Source organism: Acomys minous (genome assembly GCF_964271855.1).
Source record: "Acomys minous genome assembly, chromosome: 10".
In the NCBI taxonomy this organism is placed as follows: domain Eukaryota; kingdom Metazoa; phylum Chordata; class Mammalia; order Rodentia; family Muridae; genus Acomys; species Acomys minous.
This window is the reverse complement of record NC_140491.1, coordinates 100,415,375-100,439,424: the sequence shown is the minus strand read 5'-3', so window position 1 is coordinate 100,439,424 and position 24,050 is coordinate 100,415,375. Positions and strand designations below refer to the sequence as shown.

The window sequence follows — 24,050 nt, the reverse complement described above, 5'->3', positions numbered from 1 at the left end:
GTATTTGATGGGAAATATGTTAACCCTTGTGTACTTTGTGCTATCTGCTTTTATTGTTTGTATCCACTGAACCAGAGAAATCTATGTTTCTGCTGCATCGTGGTTTTGTACAGATCAGTAGATTATTAGATAAATTGATTATTTGTACATATGAAGCTAGACAGTCCATATACAAGCTGGTAAGAGGAAATAGAATAATGAATATGAAAATATCCAAGGCAAGAGACATTGAAAGTGGTGTTTTGTCTTTTTACTGGCAAGTATGGGTAAATGTGATATTATTGTTTTTTTTTCCTGCTACTCTCAGTAGAGAAGGGCTCCTAAGCTAGCAGTCTCCTATTACCACAGGTAGAAATTATGCCCTTCAAATGTTGTGTGGCTTTAACGTGAAGCCAGAAGTATACTAAGCATGCAAAAGCATTTGTTAAGATGGCTGTAGCAAAGATCTGAGCTCCCTGTCCACTTACCCTTCTTACGCCTGTTTCAGTATTAACATGGAACTTTTACTCTTTTTTTTTTTTTTTCATTTAGGTTCTGAATCTCTTTCTGGCCTTACTGTTGAGTTCCTTTAGTTCAGACAACCTTGCTGCTACTGATGATGATAACGAAATGAACAACCTCCAGATTGCAGTGGGGAGGATGCAGAAGGGAATCGATTATGTGAGAAATAAGATACGGGAGTGCTTCCGAAAAGCCTTTCTGCGAAAGCCAAAAGTCGTAGAAGTCCACGAAGGCAACAAAATAGACAGCTGCATGTCCAATAACACGGGCATTGAAATAAGCAAAGAGCTTAACTATCTTAAAGATGGCAATGGAACCACCAGTGGTGTAGGTACTGGGAGCAGTGTTGAAAAGTATGTGATTGATGAAAATGACTATATGTCGTTTATAAACAACCCCAGCCTCACCGTGACGGTGCCCATTGCTGTGGGAGAGTCTGACTTTGAGAACTTAAACACGGAAGAGTTCAGCAGCGAGTCAGAACTAGAAGAAAGCAAGGAGGTAAGTGCCCTTTTCAGCTCATGCGTCATTCTTTGCATTGTCCTTGCAGTTTGGCTACTCGGTATTGTTTTTACCTTTAGGTGCATTATCAAGAGATATTAATGGGTTGGGTGTGTAGCTCAGGGGTAGGATGCTTAGCGCGCATGAGGTCCTGTAGTACCCATCACCACTCACAAAAACAGATGGGTGTCATACGGTAGTGTTGGAACCTCATGGACATAGGTAAATTCATTTAATTATAGATTTCCACACGAAATCACAATTTGAGCAATTAAAATGTTCATTTTCTTCATGACATGAAAGCCTGATTTAAAATGTAACCCTAAATAAATGGATCCCATTTAACACATTTTGCCCCTAATTATTCTTTTTATTTTTTATTTTTTTTTGCAAAATTCAATTAATTTTATGTTGGTTGCACCATCGTGTGAAAGTTTTATATAGTCTTTACTCACATTTAAGTACTTCATTTACCATAATAGAGAATGTTATCTATGAATGTGCATTGTTTCCTCAGAAGGTGCAAGCCGTACTGATATTTTTCCTGCTGAAGATGAGCAAGCCAACAGCATATTCTATATTAACTTGAAACTACTAAGAATTAACACTTGGAGATTATAGTGGCACTACAGATGGGAAATTTACTCTCATGCTAGCAGTAGTTAGAATGGAAAAAAAAGCAAAATTTTCTTATGCTTTATGCGTTGAACTCTTTGGGTTGAATGACAATAGCTTAGTGGCATTAGTGGCCAAAACATTTTACTATTATTTATTTATGGCCTTTGGACTTAACAGCTGGAAGTTAATCTAGCACAGATGGAGTTATAAAAAAATATGCTGGAGGGTACAACATGAACACCCTAGGAATCAGACCAATGATGTCTGATTTTCTGAATTCTCTTGGAACTTTTGAAAACTAAGTATACCATGATATTTTGCTCTAAAATCTTTACTAGCATTACAACTCACACACAGTGTTCCTATTCTTTTCATGTTTTAGAGTATCTTTTAAAGCTAAGAAATACAAAAAAATGAAGTAGCAATGTTTGCTTTCAGGGTTGCACAAAAAGTGTGGGTAACACATCTAATTTATATTACCCATCTTAGTAAACTAAGAATCAATTCTGACTTTATTTTCAACCACATGGCATAGATTGGTTTAAGAAGAAATATGAAATAACTAGCAGGCATTCACTGATCACTTTGTCTAGTTTGGTCAAAGACAGATTCTATCACATGCTTCCAAACAAACTCATAAAGTCATTAAAACTCTACTTAAAAGTTTGATTTTACAGGACTGTGTTAAATTCTTAAGTGCTTAAGAATGGGAAGGGAAAAGACTCAAATAGGCCTCATATTTGGGGTCATATCAAGGAATAATAACAAGCTCCAGCTGCCAAGGTGAACAGAGAGACGGAGGAAAGGGTGTCTGGGAGCTTCCTTCCTCTTGCAGCATCTCACAGTAAGTCAGAGCTTGGAATTGGCCACACAGTCACAAAAGAGTGTTCCTAGACAGAAGCAATTGGAAAAGGGTATCTTAGGAACATTTGTTGTTAAAACAAAGCAGGTTAGACTGAGAGATAGTGGATATTGCCTTACACATCGTTATAGCAATGGGATGATGAAATTCTGGGCTAAAATAATAGGGAAGTGAGAGTAATTGGCAACTTAACTGACCTAAAGAATCTGAGGAACAGAAAAATGACAATTCTTCTCTTCAAAACGGGCTTTTGAGATCGCCTACTAGGTTGTTGTGGAAAGAGCTTGATTAGGGATTTAAGTTTTGCATTTCATGCCCATAGATTCTGCATACTGGGGTTCAGTCAACCTCGGATCAAAAAGATCACAGAAAAACTGTCTACCGAACAGATATATACTGTTTTCCCACTGTTCCCTAAAAGAAAATAGGGTAATTATTATTTATATTGTATCTTGTATTTTTAATAATGTAGATATGAGAGTATTGTGTAGGTTAATGCATATACTACAAATACTAGGCCATTTTACATATAGGACTTGTACATCTGTTGGTTTGGATTTTTGTAGATTCCTGGATCTGAGCCCCTGTGGATAACAAGGGATGGTTGGGTTGAAGGTAACAGTGTTGGTTGGGGTCAAAGGTCAGAGCTAAAAGTAGATTAGATAATTCAAGATTTAAAATTATGTGGTTCCCTAAAAATAGGAGAGGTCAAAGAATTTTAAGGCAAAATTAGGAAAAAGCTAAGACCATAATTGCCTGACTAGCTTAAGGTCAAGCGAAGACAGAAAAGCCAAAGTAATAACAGAGACTGATGACACTGCGCTTATGAAGACTAAATACCTCCATTTGTGTCTGCTAAAACACTGGTTTTGATATATTTCAAACCCTCCATAAGATCCACAGATATTTCTTTTTAATGATTTAAACATCATAAACTTGGAATATTAAAACATAATTACTCATCATCAATTCCTGGAAAACATTCATTTCCTAAACAAAAATTTATTGTTGGGTAATTTCTATGTTTTCATATTGTTTCAACCTAATTTTAAGTACATGAAATCCAATTACAGAAGTTATTGAAAATTTTTAATATATAATTGTTAGTAGTAAAATCATCAATGTAAAATTATATACATATTTATGCTTGGTTAAATTTTGAAACGATCATACAAAGTAATATTAAATATTGCTTTACTATAGAGCTGATGAAATGGTGCAGATTAAAAGTACTTGGTGTTCTTACAGGAGACCTAGGTTTGTTTTCCAGAACCCACGTAATAGGTAGCATCCATCTGTAACTTCAATCACAAAAGATCTGACACTGTTCTGTATTCCACATGCATTTTAAAAGAAGAAACTGCTATAAAGATGGCTTGTAGGGAGGCGAGAAAGTTCTGGAGGAGGGGAAGGAATAGGTTCACAAATTCTTTGTTTTAAGTTCTCAAAGAATAAATAAAAACTATTATGTATCTTGCTTGAACTCAAGTTCTGTTCAATAAGCAATAAATTTTACTTTTACTCAACAATAAATATTATGTGGAAAATATATGTAAATTAGTATCCCCAAAATTTACCCCAAAGCAATATAATTGCTAACACATGACACATAAGATAGAACTTTAAATAATAATAGCAAAACTACTCCAACATAAGGACAGATTTAGATAAATTCCACCCAAGTATAACATGCGCGCACACACACACACACACACACACACACACACATACAGACATTTTAATTTTTGCTAGTTGCTTGACCACAGCATAAGTAAGACACTGAGCTCTGCTTTGAAGAGGATGTAATATCCTTTGGTTTTGCTCACAAAGTAAGCAACCAATAGGCTGAACACAACAAAGTTTTATTATATTTATCCTTAAAACTAAAATATTTCAAAATTGCATACATTTTTTCTTTTACATTAGGTAGTGAGCCAATCAGTTTAGATGGTTTGAAAACCTTAGCTAGTCAAGTATTTCCACTCATTTCTGTAATAAAATATGATTAGCAGCTGCCGCCAGAGATAAATAATCCCTGATATATGTGTAAGCTCTAGGACTTTATACATTACCTAATGTGTATTTCATAAATGTGTTTATTATGTGTGTATGTATATGCAACTTAGATGAACAATCTGGTATGGAAACAAGCTCAAAGCTTTGCATAAAGATCAAAGCCATGAATTTCAAAATACTTATTTTTTTTATTTTAAAGAAACCCAAAAATCTGCAAATAGTGTTGTGGCAATCTCTAACTGTACCGTTTTGGTTTTTTTTTTTTTTTTTTTTTTTTTTTTTATGGTTTTAATGTTCACATAATCCTGATGGCTATAGATCTTTCTAATTTAGTGCTTAAAAGATTACTGGCTTATCTTCCCAAAGGAAAGATTTAGAATAAATGCTTTTAATGATCATATTCTTAGCTGAATTCCAAATTCAGTCTAGCAATATCCTATTGTGACCTTCACTACTTAACCATTCTTACTTCTCACAGGGGTGAGACCAAGCTGGCGCCATCAAGAATGCCGCTCTGGTGTTTTTTAAGCAGCCAGAGGCTCGAGCCACCACTTTTACCCAGGTTACCTAAGCAAGTTGTGCTCATACAGTCACTTTCTAAACGAATTGAGACTGGCCTGCATGCTCCGCAGCTAGTGTCCTTCCGCTGCCGTGGCAAGGAAGTGCGAGGCTGGCCCAGCTGCTCTCTGCTGAAGCGCGTGACACATCACAGCATGGTCAGGCGAGATGGGCAGTCCCAAAGTCATATGCAGTTCTGCCAATGGGTTTTCCACTGTAGTCTTTCGGATTTTAAAAAAAGCAATAATTGCATGCCCGATAAGATTCATCACGATAGCGATTTAAACATACTAGAAATGCTTACAATTCGATATACTCAGACTTAAGAGAGCATGCATATTTTTTTTATTTCTGTTTTTATTTCATTAAAATAAGGCCACAGCTTTTTTTTGTTATTGATGATTCAGCCCTTATATGTAAACTGTGCCACCAAAATAAGCTTCAAGAAGTTTGTGTGTGTGTGTATGTGTGTGTGTGTGTGTGTGTGTGTGTGTGTGTGTGTGTGTGTACGTGCGTGCGTGCGTGTGATAGTACTGCCATTTGCAAGTATTGGGTATCACTTTCAACTAAACCAATTCCTTGTGCTCCAGATGTAAATCTTTGCTTTCTGCTTTCAGAAAGGCTCTGAGGAAGCAATAGGGCAGCAGCGAGACCTTGGCGAAGCCAGGTATTAGTCTGAGTATGCATTTGGGCACCTCATATCTTGGACTTTGAGCAGTTTGGAAATTTTTTCTAGTCATGTTGGAATAAAACCACAGTGATCATTGTAATGTGGTCCAAAGGAAGACTCTGTGCCATGAACATGGAGTCCTCACACATGACGCACAAGGCACCTTGATCTCTAAGTCGTTGCTCTAATGTGCTAGGTTTTGTTTGTTTTCTATTTTTGTTTCTTGACTTGGTTTTCCCTGTGTACATTTATTTCTGTGTACATTATTATGAATGTGCAAAAAAAATGGTACTTAAAACATTTAGTGCTTTTGATAGTTGGCTATAGATTTATGAGGGGCAGAGTCCTCTCCTGCAAATACTGTGGCTTTCTGGGTTAGCTAAATCTTTACTCTTGTCCCAACTGTCTCCTGTTGGTATGATAGCTTATTGATTTCAGCCAAGGTACAGGCTTTGGGAGGAAAACCAGTAAGAAGTCAGCCATTGCTAAAAGACACTGGCTTTTGCAATACCCGTGTCTACATTTAACTCAGAGTGTCAGTGAGTATAATTTAGACATGTATTGTTCCGTACGGGCTCTGAGAGTTAGGTGTTGAGTACAACCAGTTCAAAACCACACTTTTTCATGAAAAGTGGAAAAAATACTGTTGCTGGTGATTTAGCAGAATAGAATGAAATAGTGTTGTGAAGCAGCATGTCTCCTAGTGTTCCTCGCAGGGAGGCTCACTTCTGAAGCGTTTGTGGCCTTTTTAAAGACTAGGTGTTTGACTGAGACCTTGAGCCTGAAACCCAGTGGGAACAAAAACAAAAAACAAAAAAAAAGCACTATGTTGCTTTCAGACTTGGAGGAACAATGGAGTGATGACTTTAGATTCTGATTTCTCGCTTGTGTCTTTCAAACAACCTTTCAAGAGGCAGAGATGGGCGTGTGACTAGCCACGTTAACCCAGCTCGACCTTTAGAAAACTGTCTTGGTGTTCTTCTGCTGAGGAAGCCCCAATTATGTCTGCTTCTGACAGAAGTGTTTCTCCCCCTTCTCACGATTAAGTGGCCTTTCTCTCCTGCTCTCCTAATGCCCTTTGCCTTCCTCTTCACATACCACATAATTACCTTCCATTTTACATACTGTGCTTTTATGATGGCTATTTTTACATAAAAGGAGCACACGGGGTATTGTACATTTAACATGTGTCAAGGAGAAACCAAATGGTGGCAGTTTATATATTTTTAGCCAGTCCATAAGTGGCTGAAAGAGAGCTATTGGTTTTAGTCAATTCTTGCCTTGGACAAGGCAACAAATGGCCCCTGTATATGGCTGCTTGTTGTTCATGTAAACTGTTTTAAATCAGGATATGGATTTTCATATCCAAGTTATCAGACCAAGGCCCTCAAAAGACTTTTCTTTGTCTACCTGTATGACAAAATCGAGAATTCTTGAGAGTAATGGCTCGATTTTTTTTTGAGGCAATCTGTAATGGCTGAATCTTTTCCTTTGTCTCTTGACCCATACAGCAGTCAAAACTTTGAGCGCTGATTGAAAATAAATGAAATGTGAGCGCATTTCAGTGGAAGTAGGCCAGTTGCTAACATTCTCTCCTATCTCTGGAAGTTAAATTCTATTTATTTAATTGGACAAAAATATAAAGAGTGCTGCTATTCTTCGCAAGGAGGACTTTCTCTATAAGGTCATGTGATCTGGGGAGAGACGTCTTCATGGTTGCTAATTCTATCATTCTTCTGTTGAGATAACCCATTCCTCTGAGTGACTGGTAGTTGTAGTTAACCTTGAAAGCATCATAATCAGGTACCATGTTTGAGAGCATGGTTCTTGGATGAACGAGCAGCTTCCACAGCATTGCGCCAGGCTTCTGCTATAGCCAGGCATGTTTTCTGTGGCTGAGTTCGGCCTGGAGAATGTTGCATCTTAAAACCTGCTTCCCAGCGTGCATTCATAGAGCATAAAGCCATCATCCCTCTGTAGAGCCAGCAGTTTCTACAAGGGATGGGAGACTCTAACATTTAAGGGTCATGTAATATTGGATGGGTTAAGAAGAAAATAGTACAAGAAAGCAAGATTGAACTTGTACTATGCGTTTTTTGCTGGAAGCCTTCTGTTGTTATGCCTATATTCCCAGAAATGTTTATTTGTCTTAACTACCTCAGAGCAAGTATTAACTTTGGCTATTTAGTGTATTTGTGTAATTTTTTAATATGGTAAATTTCATTTCTGGTTTCTTTGCTTTTTTGATATCATTGAAGTATCACAACTCTGGCAATATAAATGAAAGTAAGTTTTTCTTTGTACTTATCATCAGTTACTTCTTTTAAATAAGTCATATACTTTTCAGTTAATCTGGTAGTCCTTTGGTATAGCAGTAAGAGTTTTACCCTCTAACAGAGTGTGAATTTCATAGTGTTTGGCATATAGATTGTATTACAACAATGCATAGAATTGGTATAGAATTATACCAATGTATAGAATATAGAGTGCTTAATTTTCTATAATGTAAATAGTGATTTTTAAAATGCAAATATGAATTTCTTCATGTAACCAGTGACTCAAGAATACCAGGTAGTGTATTGAGCAGTTTGTGTCACTTAATCTGAACTCAGCTCATGGTTTAATTTACTAATGTAAGTAAAATTGATACCTTCAATGTTTCACATAGTTTAAACAAGATTTTCATAATTTTATGGAATATTTACACTTTCCTGTAGCCATAATCTGGCTTGAGGGTTTCAGCCAGTGCTTCAGCCTTTCCCACCAATGAAACCTCAACAGGACTGGTGCTCTGACTTACAAAAGCTCTAACACCCTCACAGAGGAGAAGTCCCTTGTAAAGCACTTGTGAGACAGAAACTACAATACTATCTTTCAATCTTTGGTTCATGAAGGTCCTGGGGACTTTTGGTCCGCCCTCCCCCCCTTGTTTGTTCGTTTGGTTTGATTTTTTTTTTTACTTACATTGGTGTTTTACCTCCATGTATGTCTGTGTGAGGGTATCAGATCCCCTGGAATTGGAGTTATAGACAGTTGTGAGCAGCCATGTGGGTGCTGGGATTTGAACCCAGGTCCTTTGGAAGAAATCCAGTGTTTTTAACCACTGATCTATCTCTCCAGCCCCAGTCTAAAGGACTTGTAAGAATCCCTCAGAACATTCTTTGGGAAGCTTCCCAGGGCCAAAGCTTAAAATGCTTAACAACCAGAAAACATCTTGGATGGCCACAAAGCAGTTATCCATATAATTAGGCTCTGATCCTTAGACAAGAATAGAAAGAATGCAAGGTTGTTTCCCAACCCTTAAGACATGCTGAACTCAGAGCACTAGACAGAGGGGGAAATAATAGAACATTTTCCTCCCTAAAAGGAACCTAGAACCAACTAGATATGGATATTGTGATATCCAAATATGATAACTACATCCATACCTTTACCGTCTTCTGGAAACACAATAGTGGTCCACACTGGGCAAACTAGTCACCTAGGTTAGTAGCTAATATTATGTGTACTGTGAAACAGTATTTTAAATAAGTATTTGCATTTAAATATATGATACCAGTATAGCATATGTAAGATAATTCAATTGAAAATTAAACACAATGCCATTACTTAATGGGAATTGAAGGGTAAGTATATTTTCTAAAAAAAAATCATGAGAAAGCATATATGCATATATTTTATATAATGTTTATAATATTCTCCTCTCAAACTTCTTTATTAAATGTCTGTAGACATTATAGAAAAACATTTTGAGAATATGTTTCTAATATTAAAACATTTTCTAATATAGCTAGAGTTCATTTAAATCAATTTATTGACATAATTTATCAGAAAGCAGAGATGGAATTATCTAAACATTGCAATTCTCTCCATAAGAGTAAATAAATTAAAAAAGAGTAAAATAAAGCCGGGCGTGGTGGCGCACGCCTTTAATCCCAGCACTCGGGAGGCAGAGGCAGGCGGATCGCTGTGAGTTCGAGGCCAGCCTGGTCTACAAAGTGAGTCCAGGATGGCCAAGGCTACACAGAGAAACCCTGTCTCGAAAAACCAAAAAAAAAAAAAAAAAAAAAAAAAAAGAGTAAAATAATGCATTCATTTATTGACTTTTCATGAAAATAATATAAATATTTAATATCTATTCCATATTTGGTTGACCTTTTAATACATAATATGTATGTGTTTGGTATGGATATGTAAAATATGTTTGTGTACATATACATGTAGATGTGTGTTCTCTCTCTCTCTCTCACTCTCTCTCTCTCTCTCTCTTCTCTCTCTCTCTCTCTCTCTCTCTCTTTCTCACACACACACACACACACACACACACACACACACACACATACATATATATATATATGTATATATACATTGCAAGCACATGCATAAATGGGCACATTTGGCCAAAGGCAGCAAGTGTAATGGGCTAAATGGACTGTGAAATTTGACTGAAGAGATCGTGTAAGAAAGAATTAATGGAGGAGGTGGACCATGGCCATGCTCAGAAGAAATTTTTGAGCCTATTGGCCAAGAAGAAGATGATGAACGTGGACCTTTTGATGACTAATCTCTGAACATTTTGGTTTTTTATCAGTGCTTGTTTGCACAGTGGTACAATTGCACTCACTCATAAAAGCCACAGCACCCACCCCATGATCCACTGGGGAAGCTGGGCAGCTGATACCAGTTACCCAGTGTACCCTTAGTTACAACTGCTGCAACTATACACAGTGGCAGGTTTCCTGGGCTTTTCTGTTTTAAGGATAAAAATATCCTGGCTGAAAAAAGCAAAAAAGCTCAGAAGGAGAAAGTCTGTCTCAGTGTTCCCATATTTCTAAGAGTAAAGGAAGTTGAGGTAAAATTCATACTGTCTGAGAATTCTAAGAACCATAAGCTCAAAATAGTAAAATGGCTCCTCTCTTCCAAGCACTACTTACTGGGAGAGGCTATATAGTAAATTATATTGTGACTCAAAGCCATTGTTATTACATATTTTGTTTGGCATGGTTAAGTCAAAATAACAACACAGAAAACACTATCCTAATGTTACTCTTCAATTTTAGTTCACATCTCAAAAATATTAAAGCCAGATCTGTATTGGGATTTAAGATAAGCCAGGAACTATGAGCCAAACTTCTCCCAGTAGAATTGGTGTTTGGGGAATCATCTAGGCCCTTTTAGAACAGCACATTAACTCTTTCCACTGGCTAGAGCCCCATGACCCAAACCCTTAGCTGCTGAAGTTAGTGCAGCTTCGATACCATGAGCACGTGGTATCCACCCAAACTCTTGCTCTTCCACCCAAAACACTTACAGCCCCTCAGTCTTGTTGTATGTCATGTCTTTGCCCCGGTTTTCATAAAACATTGTACATTCGTGATATCCTCCCACATAATCTCAGGAAATTTATTAGATATTTATTCTGGCAACATTACGGTGGCTATTCTTGCCATGTGTCATGTCACAATGATTTATTTAAAGGAAAAAATTTGCAGCCTGATCATATGTTGCATTCACGATGAGCTCCTAATAACGATCCCAGACAATGTCATCTATGGAGAAATTTCCATTTCATTTAGAATTCTTTGGCAAGTGTTGAATTCATTTATGCAGTTCAAAAAAGAACGAGAGGGGGAGATCCATCATTTTCTGCTAGTAAAGTAAGGAGAAAATTATGTAAGCTGGAGAAAAATATAGCTCGCAGCTGAGCCATAATGAGTGTGATGGATGTTAACCTGTAGCCCTGCCTTGCTAAAATTACAGAAACATGGACAGTATTTAGAAGCAACTGACGGTGTTCTTTGCCCTCCAAAACTTTCCATCTGCGCAGGTGGAAGTTGTGATCTGATCTGATGCATTTAATTAAAATACTCATTAGTAGATGTGAGCCTACTCAATTTTATGAGGCCCTTCTTTTCATGGCTGGAGTATTCCTGGTTGTTTGCACATGGAACTCGTGAACAAAGGAAGACTCTAAAGCAACTTTATTCATCTTTCCAAGTACCCACACTAACCACTATCCTTTCTGTCTGTAGAGTAGACTTTGCTCACATTGCTAGCACCTTGGTATCAGTAGAATTAATGGTGTCACATTTAGACCCTGCCACTTTCCCATGTGATAGAGTGTTTCCCAATCACTTGAGCAAAGGGAAGGGAGATTCACATCTCTGACATGGACTTTGTTTCCAGAAATTAAACGCCACCAGCTCTTCTGAAGGAAGCACGGTTGATGTGGCTCCACCCCGAGAAGGCGAACAAGCTGAAACTGAACCCGAGGAAGACCTTAAACCAGAAGCTTGCTTTACTGAAGGTAAAGAAACTCCACCATGTTGAATGCCCCATCCTTATGAGATCTGAATACACCTCACTGAGGAAAAAAAAAGCTTGTAAAAGGAATGGTGAGGGCATGCTTATTTTGTTTTTCCGGTTTTCATCTACACTCCATGCCTTAAATTGCCTCAGATCTTAGCTTTCCAGATTAGACAGCAGCAAACACAGTGTCTGGACAAATGAGAGTATATGCTAAGTTGCATATGCTTTTGTTGTTTCTTCTGTTTGGCCTTTGCTGTCCTTATCCTCAATAATATAATAGTATTTGAGATGCATGACCTTCTGGACTGTCACATCATCCATATGGCAATCCCTTCAAAATGTTGGGGGAGTGAGTAGCGTAACTGGCCTTAAAGATGCTTATACAATTACATCCCATCCCTCCCAGTTTCAAATTTGGCTAATTTGTGCTCTGGCCAGAACTATTGGGAGGTGGTTCTGTATTGTAGAGTGTTGGCAGGTTGCCATGTCTTTCTCATAGTGATCAACTCATCTTGCACAGAAATCAATAGAGATTTATAGGTTCATCATGGTTGGATTCAATGTGACAAGTAGTAGCTGAGAGAGCAGCAGATTATTAGACAGAAGTTGGAAATGATATGAAGTCTAGGAGGCAGAGGAGCAGAGAGAAGAATAAGAGACACTGACTGAAAAATGAGTCATAGGCGTGACTAAGAAAAGCATTGAGGCTGGATATAAATTAGCTTAAGAAACGTGACAGTGGCTGACACCTGGGGAGACGGTGGGATTTTCTATGCTTGAAGAGAAGGGAGTGAGTGCCTAGGGTCACATGGGAACATGAATAAACAATTTGCATGTCTGGCTTTGCTCCCAAACCAATGTGATGAAAAATTACTCTATTTTCCTTAGTGGCCTCGAGGCAAAGAGATTCTAACTTGTAATGAAAAAAAGAAACCACGTTTACTCAAGCAAATGCACAGAAATTCCATAAATTCTAACCAAGTGTGTAAGTTTACGTATGACTCATTATACAGGAGAGTGTTGAAACAAAACCAGGCAATAAAGGATAAAATGAACTGGAAATGGGATGAGAAAGAAGTAAAAATACTAATTTTGGAACTAATGATTGAAGTGTATTTCCCCTATTTTATTATATTAATATTGCCGTTTAGGATGTATTAAGAAATTTCCCTTCTGCCAAGTAAGTATAGAAGAAGGCAAAGGAAAAATCTGGTGGAATCTTAGGAAGACGTGCTACAGCATTGTGGAACACAACTGGTTTGAGACATTCATTGTCTTCATGATCCTCCTCAGTAGTGGTGCTTTGGTAAGTGAATGTGCACTGGCAAAAAGCATGCTCCACTGAAAGAGCCAGCTCTTTGGAAATACAAGAAATGTCCTCTCAGTTTAGAAATCAAAAGAACAGGTACATCTGTGCCATGCAGAGCTGGGAGCTCTCCACAAATTGTTGCTCACAAGTCAGAACCAATGAATTTCACAGCCTGAAGGAATTTCACATCTGGTATTTGCCCACCAGATATTTTCCTCACTGACACACCATTTGAGAGACATCCCCCTGGCTGTGCTAGAATCCTGGTCAGTGTCACCCAGTCTATCCTAATGATTGTATTTATGGATTATCTGTGTATCTTGCTTTCTCTGTGTGCAATGAACTTATTCTTTGAAAATAAGAGATGGCATCACAGAAAATATTGTTGAAATAAGCCACTTCTATCTCTTATGACCTGGATGTCTTTAGTCCATCTTCCATGAACTGAAGCTTTTTTTTTTTTTTTGTAGTGATTGAGACAGATACTTTGGGGTGAGAAGTTGAGATAAAGGCACATATAAAATCAACAAAGATGCTGACATTCCTGTGGCAATATTTCCCAGCTAGATCTAGGATTTAGCTTCTGGCTGATGGAAAATATTTGTTTGATACTACCCAATACTCCTCCAAGTGTTGCTTGGTTCTCAACATTAGCCGAAAAATAATTTTAAGCATTTTGGGAAGGCAGGCCACTAAGGTAAATAAACTATTCTTGATTCACAGGCCTTTGAAGACATTTACATTGAACAACGAAAGACAATCAAAACCATGCTGGAGTATGCTGACAAGGTGTTCACTTACATCTTCATCCTGGAGATGCTTCTCAAATGGGTGGCCTATGGGTTTCAAACATATTTCACCAATGCATGGTGCTGGCTGGACTTCCTGATTGTTGACGTGAGTATCTGAGATGGTCTCTAGGAATTGCTTTTTAAGAACGAGTTTTCACAGTTTGTACACTTCTTGTGACTGAGACCTTAGCACTGAAAACCTTGTCCTATTCACGCTAACATAACTGCAGAGATTAAAACAAAACATAGCAAACAAACTACAACAGCAGCAAAAAGAAACCCTGTAGTAAATGCCACGGTGAGGAGTGAGGCATAGCTCGTAGGCACAAGTAGAGGAAGTGCCCGGAATGTAGAAGTGGTAACACTAACCACACAGAGCCTGGTGTATGCCACATGCAGAAAGTTTTGTGAGATGTAAGGTAAGTCTGTTAGATGACAGATTGATTAGACCTAAGTACTTAGCTTATTAATAGATCATTTAAAAATCTCCAGGAGACACAGTCATGATAGATTGGGGGCCAGGAATTTTGAGTTTTTCACTTTAAGTCCCAACAAAAGTACTTATTACTAAATAATAATAAATTGACTCATTTACTATGTTCCTTCAGTCACATATATGTAGAGACAACAAAGTGAGTCTCTTTTTAAATCAGTAGTTGGGTACCCCAGTAGCTAGTGAGATATTTATCATGCAAAGAATAAGACAAAAGTCTGCTCTGACTGACCTGAGGTGAGTGGTAAGAGGGGATCCCAATGTGGAATCTGTCTGGTTTGGGGACGGTTTTATCTTTTAGTCTAACTAATAGAGACACAGTGGGGGCTGTGTCCTGGAGTCAGCTGTGTCTCACTGTAAGAGGCTGCATAGTCTCCCAACAAAACAAGGGGCTCAGGCTCTGTCTTCTGGATGTGTCCTAACAATCAGGAAGCACTCTCGTTTTAGTTGTAACCCTTGACTATGAAGCGGTGGTTGCTGTACATGTGTGTTCATTCATCTTAGCAAGCTTGGACCGTCCGACTACTACTGTCTTTCTTCTCACACACACTCACTCATTGTTCTACAGCCAGAATATGTTCAACACTCTGAGTTCCTCAGAAATCGGCTAAGGTTTTTTTTAAAATACACCATAAATGACTTCCAGTATTCTCATCTGGTCTTTCATGAATAATAGAGATTAATCTTAGGTTCTCCTGAAAGGTCTATACAAAGGGAAGTCTAACGTTCTTGGTTATGGAGGTAGAATGGGTTTCTTAAGCTGGCCTTTATTTCAATCTAGACATTAGGAAACTGAAGTTAAAATAATCTTCCTGAAGTGACTACTAATCACAAAGCTGATATTTGTATCAAATTCCTCGATTCAAAATCCAGATCACGTTCTTCCATGTTCCCTGTCTAGCTGGTCATATTTTACTTTTGTTCTGCATGACAATCATTTACTAGTGAAGTAACCTCGTGGTTTTCTTTACTTAGAAAATAGAAGCATGATGCAAAAAACTTCTCAAGGGCAAAGGTTTATGTTCTATTTTAGCTATGTAATATAGACATTTGGGCACTTTCTATTGAATACTCCTTTAAGGAGCAAGACAATTATGTCAAAATTATTTGTCTTCTAGTGAGTAAAAATATTACCAGATAGAACTGATATTGAAACCTTTCACTTCTAGGCAAGTTCTTTTATATTAGATTTCCATCTCCCAACCACAAACAATAAATTCATGTTAACAAGCTGATAACAACTTATCTTCAAAGAACTGCATCAACTGAGTTAAGTTATAGTATACTTTAGACTAATATCAATTTTCAAAGTACAAGTAAATATATTTTTTATTATTGTCCTTTCTATTTCATGAGTACTCTGGTGGCATATATGTCTGTGCACCACATATATGCCTTGTGCCCATATAGGCCAGAAAAAGAAATCAGATCCTCTGGAATTGGAGTTAGAGATGGTTGTAATCCACCATGTGGGTGCTGAGAATCAAGCCGAGCTCCTCTGGAAGAGCAATCAGTGCTTTTAACCTGTGAGCCATCTCCAGTTCCCAAATGAAATATCTTAATAGCAAAAAAAAAAAAAAAAAAAAAAAAAAAAAAGCAAAATTCTGTGCCAACCAGCCACAAGAATATTTCATATCTTTGAAAAGTGCATTCATATACTTGAGCCATGTAACATCTTGAAAATCCTACCTAAATGTAAAATGAGACTACAATGGTCTTTTTAACGTCATAAAAATTAACCAACTTACTCAGTAACTCTATTTTAAAACCTCAAGGTATGGTAGACAAAGTAGATAGGTGGAAACAGGTTAACTTCTAGTAGAAAGTGTACTCCAAGAGGTGGGAAGTAGGATAAATAAGCTCCCATTAACAAAACAACAAAGTCTAAATGTAGGATTAATGCTGTATAATAACAAGAAGTCGTGGGACTGGATGTGACTCCAGCTCGGGAGCAGAGAACCACTGCCAGCTGCTGTCCAAGTACGTGTCCCTGAGAGCTGGTCAGAGAGAGGCAGCCTCCAGTCAAAGAACAGAGGGAAAAAGCCCTAACATGACTATGAGAAGTGAATATACAATAGACAAAGAAGGAACTGCTGTGCTAACCTAGGACGAAACACGGGCACAAAGACAGAAACCGAGTCTGAAAGGTACTAAAGGCCTCACCGTGCACTGTAATTATATATGCACCACATGCTGACAGTTCACTATACAGAATTATGAGAGGAAGACTTGAGGAGTCAAGTCATGCAGAGATGTAATCAATGCTTTTATGTGATGGCATTTGGAGGGAGGATGGTAAATAATGGAGGTGGGGAGGTGGACGAGGACGTTGCTTCCATCACCAGTAAAGGAGATTTTGTCTCAGATCAAGGTCGCGATTTTCTGATGAGCATGGTATATGAAAAGGCAGAATGGATTCAGGGCACATGTTTTCTTCTACCTTGAACACACAAGTATCAGGCAGAACCAGCAACTGGGACGCAGACTATCAGAAAACAAGGTTGGGGCAGTGGGTGGAGAATAGGCCAGAAGAGGCGTGTTTATCAGGCAATTATGAATAGACGGTGAACTTCATATGAGTCCATGAGTGAATTTAGGGGTTATTCAGTGGGAGATGCTTTTAGAAGCCACGAACACACCTTACCTCCTATGCAGAAAATGAAAATTAACAAGGACACCCAGGACTAAAACCTGTACTTCAACATTAAGAAGTTGGGCAAAAGGCAATTTAAAAAAAAAAAATGAACCAGCAAATTGGACTGAGCAATGATAATTAAAAGGAAAACATAATGTACATGGGACTTTAAAAAAAGAAAAGGTTAGTTCCCTTCCCCCCTAAGGCTTCAGGAGGGTTTAGAGGTGTAAGTGCAGAAAACAGAAAGGAGGGTATAGAAAACAGAGGTCTGGATGCCACGCGGAGGTAATAGGACAATGTTCTGCATGAGAAGAAGGAGTAAGCAATGGCTATGAAGAGGGCCACAGAAACATGTTGATGCAACTTAGAAGCAAGAAGGCCATCTTACTCTGAGTTTCTGTCCGCCACAATATTGATCTAGACAGATCACCTGTTCCATTTGTGTAACTTTTTACTATCAAAATATTATCATCCTATAAAATGCATAATACGCTGTAATACTCCAGAACTATGCTATTTTTACCAATACATGCTATTTTTACCAATGCCGGTAGACTACGTGCGTAACGTAACTGATATTTACTTGAAATTCCTTGAAAACAACCAGATCTGCATGGTCCTTGTGAGTTTTTATGCAAGCATAACATCACCCACCAACAAACTGATCTTCATCCCTTGTAATTATAGACCTCATAAACAGATGTAATCATTCTCACAGTCAAATCAACACTTCAAATCCAGGGTTGCACTTGATTAAAGACGATGTATCCATTAACGAAGACGCTGTGATCTTTTTTTTTTTTTTTTTTGCATAAACAACATGGAGTGTGATGTTGTTGTAATCACCTTAAAGGGTCAAAGAAGTAAACATAGAGGGATCACATGTTTCAAAGTACTCCTTTTTAAACAAACAAAAGCCGTCTTTAGAATGCTCATGGAAAACTTTTGTGGAAGCCATGATGTGTAACAGAAGTCTACCTCACTGGATTTACCCTTTGCCCAGAGATGAGCACTTAGGTCATCTTCTCAAAACTGACATGCTCAGGATGGTTGCATGTTCATAACTTCAGAGCCTTGTGATTTCTCTAATCAAGTACACAAAGGCCAATATATATGTTATAAAAGCCTGAGACTGAAGTAGAAAACAAGTTCAAATGTCCTGTGATATAAAGCCCCATTGTTTTTTAAATTTTTATTAATTTATTCAGATGACAACTCAATTGTTATCCCATCACTTGTATCCTCCCAATCCTCCCTCCCTCCCGCTTTCACCCTATTCCTCTCCCCTAGGTCTATGACTGAGGGGGACCTCCTTCTCCACTATATGGTCATAGGCTATCAAGTCTCATCTTGGTAGCCTGCTTATTCCTTCTCTGAGTGCCACCAGGCCTCCCCGCCAAGGGGAAGTGGTCAAATATGGAGCACCAGAGTTCATGTCAAAGTCAGTCCCAGCTCTGCACATAGCTATGGAGAATGTCCTGTCCATTGGGTAGATCAGAGTAGGAGTTCAATGTTTACTATTGTATTGTCCTTCGTTAGTGCAGTAATTTGAGCAGACCCCTCTGGGCCTCAACCCACCCATCATGATGTTCTTCTTATAGGTTTCTAGGACCCTCTGGATTCATCTATTTCCCCATTTTTCCATACTTCTCTCACCAAGAGTCCCAATAGGATGTTCTCCCCTCTGTCCCACTTTCATGATAAGTGAAGAGTTTCATGGGATGTGCCCCTTGGGCTAGTGTCCAGATATAAGTGAGTATACACCATTTGAGTCTTTCTGCTTCTGGGTTAACTCACTCATTATGATCATTTCTAGTTCAATCCATTTGTCCACAAGGAGGGAGAGATGAGTCACAAAGATTTGGATAGATGCTTTTGGAAAACTTTAGTGGAAGAAAAGTATCAGTTAAGGCAAGGAGAAGACATGGGATTCTAAAAATGTGCTGGTATTTTTCCTTTGCTGCCTTAAAAATTTGTTTTTCATGGCGGGGACGCAGGGCCGCACACAGGCAAACATCCTTTCACCTTCTGGAGCACTGAAAACAGAACAAATTATGATTTCATCAAGATCCTACTTCATAGCAGTGAATTTACCAGGATTTCTTACAGAGCACAAGTGAGGAGTTTTAAGCAGGAGCGCATAGACACCACAGTGAAGTCTCACCCCATCGTGGATGGCAACATCATGGCAACTTTGGAGCACAGTCTGCTTAAAAACAATCTTTTGCTTTTTACATAACCCCAAGTCCCATACAGCTGAGGGAAGGGGCAGAAAAACAATGGATGAAATCTCAGGTCAGAGGCTTCTGATCATGTCTTTCTCCTTTTACTAGGGAGTGTCGTTACTATCACCATAGACCTGACAACTATTGCCATGGCTACCAGGGACAAAGGACAGACAAAACGCACCATACAGTATCCTAATTTTCTGCCCTTATTATTTTTTTTGGATGACATAATACGAATTAAGAGACTAAATAGTATTGCAAGGCTAATGATGTGGAAATGTTATTATAGTAAAGCAAAAGACAGTGCGTGGCCTTGTGTGCTATTGCTTTAATTCTATTATGAGATCCTGCAATTCCATCAGCTTTTGGCTTCTTTTTTATTCTCTCTCTCTATTGTCACAGGACAGATTGGGGATCCTTTCTTAGTCTCATTAATAATAAAAAAATTAAAATTAAAAATTAAATAAAAACAAATTCAAAATAATACTCAAGGACAAATTTATTACTGTATCAGAGAAATACAATAAGGCAGAAGAGGAAGAGAGAAAGAAAGGTGCGCCATTTGACAGAAGTTACGTGATGGAGGGGTGTGGGGAAGGCTTTTGAAAAAGAATGAGATTGCCCAGAATGCCAGCGAGAGCAAGCCCAGCCTTTGAGCAGCTTCTTTAAAAAGGAAAAGGAAGAAAAGAAGAGGAGGTTACCCCCCACCCCCACCCTGTTCTTAGCTGAGTTTCAGAAAAGCAGACAAGCCACATGACAGAGGAGCCACCTAATAGCCTGATGGAAGTTCTTCAAGTGGCTGAGTGGGGCACAGGTTTCTGGGGGAGATAAGTACATTATCTCCTTACTGAAATAATTATTCTTTTTATCTCCTTGACATGGCTTTAGGTGAAGCAGTCTTCATGAGAAGTGCTCTCCTAGCTGGGTGATTGACAGGCCCAGCTGGATTAATTCTTAAGGGAGGAGACAGTAGTATGTAATGTTCTAGTCTTGGAGCAGATCTTGTTAGGTCTCCACCCAGGGCCAAAGGAATAGTACATTCCTTGGACTAGGAGCAAATAGCTTTCCTTTAATGGGCTCAACAGAGCCCTGCTGTCCACCCTCAGTGGCTTCCAAGATTACTGTATCATGCTCTTCTTCAAGAGTGGAGACCCCAACTACCCCAGGGTATATTCCTGGGTATCAAGGTTCACAGACTGGATATATATCTTTCTGCATTTGTCACTTTCTGACCTAAACATGAAAGTTGGGCAGTTTTCCATTTCACTCAGAGTAGCATGGAGAAGTTTCATGAGGAAAGAAAGCTTTTATTTTCAGCTAACTCACTTAAATGCTGAGATGGGGAAGAGAGACACAAAACAAGAATTAAAATTAATCATTTTAACATTACAAAAAGTAACATAGGTCCTAAAATAAGTTAACAGATGGCCTAAATATATATCATATATTCATAAATCATAAATATGTATATATTTAGATATATAATATATGTGTGTGGATATATATCTATATATATCTTATATATAAATAATTACATATTATATATATAAAACACTTTTGTGTATATTATTAACTGTACAATTATAATTTGGTGTATATAATAAATTATAAATATATGTAAGCTTATGTGCATAATATATACATATATATATGTGTGTATATATGTATATGTGTGTACACACACACACACACATTTGTACCATGAAAATTCAGAGATCCGATTCCAGAGTGTTCACCAAAAGGAATATCTGCCTGGACTGGAATTTTATTCACCACTTCGCAGGCATCCTGCAAACAGGGTGGTCATTTAGGTCTGGAGAAATAAGAAATCACAGCTCCCTCTGGCATTCATTGCCTGTGGCTAGAGCAGAACCAGAGTCATTTCCTGTTTGTGGCCAAGCACAAAAATTAGAAATATTAATTTTGAAGCCCTTGCCCCTAAACATAATCTAACTTGTCCTCATCCTACGGATCCCACAAACCGAAGTTCCAGGTTCTATTTCCCTGAGAAATATGGATCTAACCCGCATGCCACTCCAACAGGTTTGTACTCTTCATTGGAAAGCCTCAATTGCACGAGGCAGTGAAGAGGCTTTGGCTGTGTGTCAGGGCAACTCGAGTTGTGTGGACTGTGGATCTACACTCTGCCCTCCTGAGCAAGCGCAGGTTTCACTCTTGGTCATTAAGGTGCATTCCATTTTACTCTTCCAGGGCTGGACAGAGTAGATAAAAGCAAGCAGTAATGTCCAGCCTTCGTGTATACAGATTTGCAACCATTTTTCCGTGTAGCTCCATCCTGTTTTCAAGGAACCCAGTGGCTCCAGGTCCAGAGCCTTCTGAGTGTTCATTAAACTGCTTTCTCACTCCTGTAGATGCGTGAAATCTGTGCTACTTTTCCTTTTAAAAAAGCCATCATTTCTGGACTTCCTATGATCTAGTATTATTAAAATTAATCCGCTCATGATATCTCTTCTTCCGTTCTCTCTGTTCTCTCTGTGTTCCTTTGCCTTCCTTTTCTTATATGAATTTCATCTAAGTGGAGGGGCATAAGTAAGTATTTACTCAAAAGATAGGATAAAATGCAAGTTTAGAAAGAATCTGCATATGTTATTATTGTTTGGGTCACGAGGGAAGCCAAGGCCGGAACTTAAGGCAGGAACTGGAGGCAGGACCTGATGCATATGTGGTGGAAGATTGCTACTCTCTGTCTTTCACCCCCCCCCCCCCCCCCCGTTACAAGGTTGCTAAGTTTAGATTTCTGTTCACCTGATAACCGTCTTTCTGCTTACCCAGTAAGATTCCAGCCTGGTTTGGGCCTGGGCATTGTCAGCAGCACTGCCACTTAGGGGGACTTGCTTTGTGACATAACAACACCTTCACACCTTCTCATTCAGTCCAGGGTCCAGCTCATGATTTAGCGCAGCCTACATTCTAAGGTGCATCTTGCCACCTCAATGAATCCAACTAGAAAAAAAAAATTCTCTCAGAGCATGCGCATAGGCCAACCTAGTGCAAACAGCTCCTCATGGAGTCTCTCTCCCCCCTCCCCATGTGAATTTACATTGTACCAAGTTGACCATTTAACTGTCATAAGATACCTTAAAACATTTTTTTAAATCCTTATTATTCATTTTTAAAATTGCCTTTCTAATTTTTGTAGGTCAAAGTCTCACACTTGTCAAAGTCTCACACTTTGTAGGGTGTGAAGACACTCTGTCTGTAATGACTGTCACCCCACTGATCACTGACGTTGCTAATCTGGCTGGCTATTTAAGTACCCCCTTCCTCCCAAAGTGAGGAAATGGTGGTAGAGAATGACCTTCCCCAAAAGGAAGAGATTGGTCTTCAGTCAAAGGTATACCTGGAACTGGGCTTCCCAGTTAAAAAATTCCAAACAAGCTCCCACCCCATATACAACCAAATATGCATAAAGTTCCTATATAAACTTTATAGCAAGCTAATTAATCGCCTAATGATTATAGTGGTTTTTCTCTTGATTTCCCTGTGCTTTTTTATGTTTACCAACTATATTTCCAAACTACTTCTCCCATTAACTTCTTATCACTAACTTTCTTTTCCAGAAAGTTAAAAAAGATAATCATTGCCAGGTGTGGTGGCACATGCCTGTAATCCCCAGCACTCAGAAGGCAGAGGCAAAAGTATCCCTCTGAGTTCGAGGCCAGCCTGGTCTACAAAGCAAGTTTCAGGATAGCCAGCTCTATACAGAGAAACAAACAAGTGTTCAGATAGTACTCCAGAAAAAAATGTTAAAAGTTGTTAATGTCTCCTGAGATAAATATAGAACATAGAAACCCATGTGCTCACTAATAGCCTTTCCAATTTCCATGATCCCCTGTAACAACAGGCCCAAGTAACAAAGAATTTCATAAATCATCTTATCACTGATCAAATGTACCATTCTCATAATTTATTATTCTGTTAGAATTTATGTGTGAGTTAATGCATAGTCAATCAAGGATGGGTCAGTGGCTGCATTTGCTTTTAAAATCTCTATGTCACCCTTGGTGCCGTGTGTTCTTAAGCAGATCATTGGCTCCATCTTGCCTTGGAGCATCACAGGGAGATTGCATTTAGTCTCCCAATTGTTTGTTTTTACACACAAGAAAAATAAGCTCTCATGCCCTCAAACCATTGAATTAATATAATGAATTAATGTTTCTCAAAAGAAAGAACTTTTGTGTGTTACCCATACCAGGATCGGGAAAATGGTCGCTGAGGTAACCGTATGTGTTTTATGATTTTGATGAGGAACACAGTTTTTAAGTGGATGTAAAGGTTAAAATATGATTTGAAGTCAGATTATTTGGGTTCTGGTCTCCTCCAACTTCACTCCTCCCCGGCTGTGCAGTCTGATTTTCTTTCTATTTCCTTCAAATTATTTTTTTTTTACTTTAAATTTTACATGTATGGGTGTTCTAACTACGTGTGTGTGTGTGTGTGTGTGTGTGTGTGTGTGTGTGTGTGTGTGTGTACACATGCATGCCTGGTGCGCTCAGGAGGCTAAGAGAGAGCATTGAGTCCTCTGGATCTGAAATTAC

At 38.5% G+C, this 24,050-nt stretch overlaps 1 protein-coding gene across 5 annotated transcripts in view; it reads left to right on the top strand.

The window, feature by feature from the left end:
- SCN3A (sodium voltage-gated channel alpha subunit 3) overlaps positions 1-24,050 on the top strand; it is a 113,104-nt gene that overhangs the window by 71,306 nt on the left and 17,748 nt on the right. For all 5 annotated transcript variants that reach the window (XM_084797562.1, XM_084797561.1, XM_084797560.1 and 2 more), the window contains 4 exons: positions 532-1,002; positions 11,913-12,033; positions 13,187-13,341; positions 14,068-14,241. In XM_084797562.1, coding sequence (XP_084653688.1) covers positions 532-1,002; positions 11,913-12,033; positions 13,187-13,341; positions 14,068-14,241 — 921 coding nt within the window. The remainder of the gene's footprint in view (positions 1-531; positions 1,003-11,912; positions 12,034-13,186; positions 13,342-14,067; positions 14,242-24,050) is intronic.